This window comes from Podospora anserina, chromosome 3, assembly GCF_000226545.1.
Source record: "Podospora anserina S mat+ genomic DNA chromosome 3, supercontig 2".
NCBI classification, from domain to species: domain Eukaryota; kingdom Fungi; phylum Ascomycota; class Sordariomycetes; order Sordariales; family Podosporaceae; genus Podospora; species Podospora anserina.
In genome coordinates this window covers 2,518,804-2,525,423 of record NW_001914856.1, presented here as the reverse complement: position 1 = coordinate 2,525,423, position 6,620 = coordinate 2,518,804, and the positions used below count along the sequence as shown (strand labels likewise).

Sequence of the window (6,620 nt, the reverse complement as noted above, 5' to 3'; positions counted from 1 at the left end):
AACATGCGGGTGGTGGTGGGGGCATTGTTGAAGTGGATTGGCAGGGGAGTGTTGAGGCGGAAGGAGATGAGTGCGCTGAGGAGGGAGGAGAGGGGGGGGGAGGGTCGTGGTGGCATTTTTGCGGTTGGCTGCTGGGGTGCTGGAACGGCGGGGGTTATCAAAGAGCTCCTCGCTATCACCAGATATGGTGGTGGTGGTGTTGCGCGCCAATTCCAAAAAGCTGCTGGCTCCAGTTCGGGATAACTTCGGCGGGCAAAAAGTCCGGGGTGGGAGCTTGGGCTATGAAAGGTGGTTGAAAGTGGGGCATAAAGTTTAAAGTGGTCTGTGTGGGTCGTCGCGCCAAGAGGAGAGAGCAAGTAGGTAGGACTCGCGTCACCACTTTCCGAGCGCGTTTCCCTTTCACTTGCCGATATCGAGTTTCTTTCTAGACTTCGACGGTTGCCTACCATTAGACCCCCCTTTTTGACAACGGCAGGGGTGCTTCAAACGGGTTTAAATTTTTGTATTTTTTAAAAGCAAAGGTGTTCTCTTTTTCGCTCGATTTTCAATTGGAAAGCTTCCTGAGGACAGAACGACCACAACCACCATGCCTGATATTCGGTCGTTTTTTGCACCAAAGGGCGGTGCGGCGGCGGCGCCATCGAAGCCTGCGCCCAAGAAAAAGGAGGAGGAGAAAAAGGGTCGCGGGAGTGGGTTTACCTTTGGGTTCGGAAGGGTAGTAATGGGTTGCTGACACTGCTCCAGAAGCGAGAAAGGTCATCGAGGACAGTGATGAGGATGAGGAGGTGGTAGAGTAGGTTGCCTCGATGATTCTTCGTGAGACTTAGCTGACATTTCGACAGGGTGAAGAAGAGTACCAGAAGCACACCGAGGAAAAAGGCAGCGTATGTTTGGTTGTAGTATTGTGATACTTGCACGGGTTGTGACTTACGCTTCGCAGGGCGCCGATCGAAGCCAAGGGCACCGAAATCTCAACATCACAGTACTTTGCTTCCACCAAGGCCAAACCAGCTGCCACTACCACGTCGAGCACGCCAAAGAAGGCTGCCGCCAAACCCACGCCCGAGCTCCCTGTGCGCTCCAGCCCACGATCCAAACCGGCCGCCAAGCCTGCCCCTGAGCCAAAGACGAAGAAGCCGGTCACCACCTACAAGAAGCACACCATCCACGATGACGACGCATTTGTTGACGACGAGGACGAGGACGCGGGAGACGACATCTTTGCCGCTGACGTCAGAGGTAACAAGAGAAAGAAGGATGACTACGAAGAGGAGGAAAGCGAGGAGGAGCCACAACCCAAGCCCAAACGGATTGCTTCCCGTTCTGTGAAGAAGGTCAAGGATGAGTCTGAGGAGGACGATTTTGAACCTGCGCCAAAGAAACCAGTCGCCAAGAAACCAGCTGCCTCTGCCGCGAGCAAGAAGAGAAAGTCACCAGTCACCGACAGCGAGGAGTCAGAGGAGGAGGTGGTCAAAAAGAAGCCCGCTCCCAAGAAGGCTGCACCTGCGAAACCTCGCGCCACGAAAGCCAAGAAGGACGCTGATGCTGAGCCGGATGATGTCAAGGACATTCTTGCCAATATTCCGACGATTCAGGCACCTGATGCTCCCCCGAAGGACCCGAATTGGAAGTTTGATTTCAAGAACAAGGGCGGTGGCGGCAATGCTGGTCCGGCTCCGTTGGCTGGTATTGTTGACATTCCCGAAGGAGAGGAGGACTGCCTTGTCGGCAAGACATTTGTCTTCACTGGGCTGCTCAAGACAATATCCCGTGAAGATGGTCAAGCCCTGGTCAAACGATATGGCGGCAAGGTCACCGGCGCGCCAAGCAGCAAGACGGACTTTGTCGTCCTCGGTGACGACGCCGGCCCCAGCAAGCTCAGGAAGATCAAGGAGCACAACATCAAGACTATTGACGAGGAAGGCCTGTTCTATCTCATCAAGACTATGCCTGCTGGTGGCGGTGGTGGCAAGGGGTCTGAGGCCGCCAGAAAGAAGCGCGAGCAGGAGGAACAGAAAGCCAGAGAGGAAGCTGCTCGCATGGAGGAGGAAGAAAAGATCAAGCGAGCCGAGGCGACGAGGGCTGCCAAGGCTGCTGCTGCTGCCCGTGGAACCGCAGCTCCAGCTCCCCAGCCAACGGTACCCCTTACCCAACTCTGGACATCAAAGTACGCTCCTACTGCCCTCAACCAGATTTGCGGCAACAAGGCAAACGTAGAGAGGATCCAGGGTTGGCTTAAGAATTGGCCCAAGCACAAAAAGTACGACTTTCAAAAGAGGGGTGCTGATGGCATGGGTGGTTACCGAGCAGTCATCATCTCTGGCCCGCCAGGTATTGGCAAGACTACTTCGGCCCACCTCGCCGCCAAGCTGGAGGGGTACGATGTCATTGAGAGCAATGCTTCCGACAGCCGCAGCAAAAAGCTTGTTGAGAACGGGGTCATGGAGGTTGTCAACAACACCTCGTTGTTGGGCTACTTTGCTGGCGATGGCAAAACTGCGGATGCGGCCAAGAAGAAGATCGTTCTGGTCATGGACGAGGTGGATGGTATGTCTGCTGGTGATCGTGGCGGTGTTGGTGCGCTGGCCAAACTCTGCAAGAAGACTGAGGTGCCCATGATCCTCATTTGCAACGACCGCCGTCTGCCAAAGATGAAGCCGTTTGATCACGTTGCTTTCGACATCAAGTTCCAACGTCCGACTGTTGATCAGATTCGCTCTCGTGTCATGACCATCTGTCACAGAGAAGGTCTGAAGATGCCTCTTCCGGTCGTCAACGCCTTGATTGAGGGCAGCGGGAAGGACATCCGGCAGATCATCAACATGCTGGCCACGGCGAAACTTGACCAGACCACGATGGACTTTGATCAGACCAAGGCGATGGCCAAGGCCTGGGAGAAGCACGTCATCTTGAAGCCATGGGACATTTGCCAAAAGATTATTGGCGGTGGCATGTTTAGCTCTGCCAGCAAGGCGACCTTGAACGACAAGATTGAGCTGTACTTCAACGACCACGAGTTCAGCTACCTGATGGTGCAGGAGAACTACCTGCGCGCCAAGCCCAATGTTATAGGGGGCGTGGGCATGCATCCAAAGGAGCAGAACCTGAAGCATCTTGAGCTGGTCGACATGGCGGCTGAGAGCATCAGCGATGGCGATCTGGTTGACCGGATGATCCACGGTCCCCAGCAGCACTGGTCTCTGATGCCTACTCATGCCGTCTTTAGCACCGTCAAGCCGGCCTCCTACATTGCCGGCCAGTTCGGCGCTCAGCCCACGTTTACCTCTTGGCTGGGCAACAACAGCAAGTACGGCAAGCTGTCCCGCTACGTCCGTGAGATTCACTCCCACATGCGTCTCAAGTCTTCTGGCGATCATAATGAGATTCGCCAGCAGTACTTGCCTGTGCTGTGGCGCCAGCTCGTGAAGAAGCTGGAGCTGGAAGGCAAGGAGGCGGTGGAGGATGTGATTGAGCTGATGGATAGCTACTACTTGACGAGGGAAGACTTTGACTTTATCAAGGAGCTGGGAGTGGGTGAGCAGGACGAGGAGAAGGTGAATATCGACACGCAGACAAAGTCGGCGTTTACGAGGATGTATGTTTCTCTTTCTCCCGCCCCCCCCCCCCCCCTTTTTTTTTTTTCTCGTATCAAAATACTAACGTAAAATGATAGATACAACCAAGCCTCCCACCCTGTCCCATTTATGCGGGCGACCAACCTCCCTGCTCAAGCCAAGAAGATGAGCCGTGACGTGCCTGACTTGGAGGAGGCGATTGAGGAGGAGGATGATGATGAGGCGGCTGTTGCGGAGCCGGTGGATGATGAAGAGGAGGAGTTGGACTTGAGCAAGGACAAGTATATCAAGGCGTCCAAGAAGAAGGCTGCTCCGAAGAAGGCTGCTGCGCCGAAGAAGACGGCGGCGGCGAAGAAGAAGGCGGCAGCGGCGGTGGTGATGGATGATGATGAGGCTGAGGAGGAGGATGTGCCGGTCAGGGTCAAGGCTAAGCCGGCTGCGAAGCCTGGGGGACGGCCTAAGAAGGCTTGATCGTGGGATGAGAGTAGTTTTTGGGCGGTTGACAGGGTTATGTTTTGGGGGGTTGGTACAGTGCAGAAACGACAGGCCGTCGTGGTGGTGTTATCTGGCGTATTTTTAGGTGTATATCTTTGCCATGGTATGGGATTTGGAGGAACATGGCATATAGATAACCCAGCTTTGGCCATTGTCATACACTTTTGAGTTTATCACTATCCTTTCCCCTTTCTGGTTTACCAATATTTCAGTTTGTCAAAGATTTGTGTGTGAGTGTGTGAGTGTGTGAGTGTGTGAGATATATTTTTGATATCTTTCTAGACGTATGTAATGCATGAATGTGTAAAATTCAAGCACCCTTATACCCATACCTCAACCGGCCCAACTCCTTTTCCACATCCACCCCCGCCATCGTCTTTTTCGTTGCAACACAAACGCCGTACACCACGCCCGGTAGCACGCCTAGCAATACCGGGTGAGGCCCCCCACTTTTTCCTGTTTTCTCTTGCACTAAGCCCATTAATGCTAGTACTGTCACTAGCAACAAGTTCAACCAGGGGAGGTACTCTTCCAACGGGGACTTGGCAACTGGCGGTTGGATTATCTTCCCTTGCATGCTGGGGGGTGGTTTGTCGAGGGCGTTGAAGCCTGTCGAGGTGACGGGGAGGGTGTACAGCAGGTAGAGGGTTGACGATAGTGAGGAGAAGGCTAGAAGGGGGAAGATGGGGGGAGATGTGGGGAATAGAAGGAGGTAGGGGAGGGAAGAGAGGACGGGGAGGGTGAGGAGGAGGCGGAGGGTGAGGGTGTTGGAGTGGGCATTGCGGGTGGTGAGGGTTGTGATGAGGGTTTCTTGTTCTGGGGAGAGGTTAGTGAATGGATAAAGTGGGGGAGAAGGAAGGGGAAGGGGAATACCTTGCTCGTCCATCACTTCTGGGATGTCATCGTCGGTGCTGTTGTCGTCGGTGTATTTGAAGGTTTTGCGGAGGCGGGTTGAGGCTGATTCGAGCTTTGAGGTTAGGGTGGTGAGGTTGGGGGTGGGGGTTCTTCGTGGCATTTCTTTTGTTGGTTGGAGGATTCTGTCTGTGTGTGGTTGAGAAGTGTTGAGAGTGAAACTGGGGATTCGGTGAGAAGAAGGCTTCGTGAAATGACAGTTGCTGTGAAGCTTCCGTGGCTGCCGTTGACAGCTGCGCAACCGTTTGGTCTTGGCGGCCCCGTAGTTATGATGGATAGAGGCATATAAGAGGTGAAATGCCGGTAGACGGCATAGGATTCGGTATTTGCATACCTACATCCTCAGCTCTGATCTGGCACTTATGACACCACAAGTTGATCAATGCATGAATATGTCGAATTATCACAGAATTAAAAGTGTTATTTCATCACAATGTCAAGCCCGAGCAGAACTAGACGCAACAGACTGATCAAAGGTGCAATTCAACGACCAGAAAAGACCAGAGCATTCCAGACAAGAATCAACCACTATTTGTACCGAGCCTCATAACGGCCCATCCCCAACTCCCCTATATCCACTCATCCCATTCAACCCTGCCATCCCCAACTCCTCCTGTCTCTTCTCCTCCCTCACCCTCCTCCCCTTAGACCCCCACCCCCCAAACACCACCACTTCCCTCACCACCAACCCTGCCAATGTCAACCCAAGCAGAAACATGGGAATAGTATTCCACTTCCACCCCCTCATCAACCTCAGCTTCTCCCTAATCACCTCCTCATCCCTCGAATCCTCCATCGGCAACGCAATCACAGCCTCAAACCAAGTCTCGGGCGTCCACCTATCATCAGGATACAACCGCGGAAACTGGTACTCTTCGGCCACATTCGGATCAATACTCTGCTCGCTCGTCCGCCTCGTCTCGACAAAAGTGTACGCCAACGCCCCAAGCGAAAGCAAAAACGACAAGACCACAACAACAGCCCAGGCCTGAAAAACCCTGGGCAGTGGGGAACGAGTGTAGTTTGCATAGTCTTTTCTTCTCTATTTGTTGTCAGCATCTCCTTCTTGTTTCTGTGATCATAAAAGAGATAAACCCACCCGCGAATGAAACCTCCACAACCCCCACAAGCCCAACACCCCCCCTCCCCCAACTACCACCACCGCCGTCCCACCCGCCGCATTGACAGCATGCCCATGGTTCATCACCAACCCGGCCGGGTGCCCCGAGAGCAGGAAGCCAGACACACCCAACGGGTAGCCCATCTCGAAGGGTCCCTTTCCGTAGTTATGGAGAAAAGACACGGTTGATGAGACGAGCGAAAGGGAGATGATCCCGTCCATTGCTAGCAGTACCGTGACCAAGATAATGTACTTTATCCACGATTTCGGCGCCGCAGGCGGGAAGTTGTGATGCCGGTCTTTTTCTCTGCCGTTCATGATTATCGGTTTTCGGGGTGGTATCCTTGGTTCTGATTCCGGTAGTAGAAACCCCCTCGAGTTGTTGTCAGGTTCAGGCGTGGGAGTTGTGAGCGAGGGGTTGGGGGTTGATGGGTGGGGAGATGCCTGAACGCGGCCACGGGAGGCCGCATCCACGATGGCGCGGGCAAGGATCTCCGTCAAGACTGAGATTCATGCTC

At 53.9% G+C, this 6,620-nt stretch overlaps 3 protein-coding genes across 3 annotated transcripts; 1 reads left to right on the top strand and 2 right to left on the bottom strand.

Annotated features, from left to right (window-relative positions):
- Positions 1-926: 926 nt before the first annotated feature.
- On the top strand, positions 927-3,665 carry PODANS_3_9070 (uncharacterized protein; the record flags this gene model as incomplete). The annotated part of the gene is made up of 1 exon (XM_001909681.1): positions 927-3,665. A coding segment is annotated over one exon (2,739 nt), but the record flags the coding sequence as incomplete, so codon positions are not given.
- A 715-nt stretch (positions 3,666-4,380) lies between these two features.
- On the bottom strand, positions 4,381-5,085 carry PODANS_3_9060 (uncharacterized protein; the record flags this gene model as incomplete). Its single annotated transcript, XM_001909680.1, has 1 exon — positions 4,381-5,085. One exon carries the CDS (start codon positions 5,083-5,085, stop codon positions 4,381-4,383), a length of 705 nt encoding a protein of 234 aa, XP_001909715.1.
- A 441-nt stretch (positions 5,086-5,526) lies between these two features.
- Positions 5,527-5,778, bottom strand: PODANS_3_9050 (uncharacterized protein; the record flags this gene model as incomplete). The annotated part of the gene is made up of 1 exon (XM_001909679.1): positions 5,527-5,778. The coding sequence occupies one exon, from the start codon at positions 5,776-5,778 to the stop codon at positions 5,527-5,529; it is 252 nt and encodes an 83-aa protein (XP_001909714.1).
- Positions 5,779-6,620: the final 842 nt, after the last annotated feature.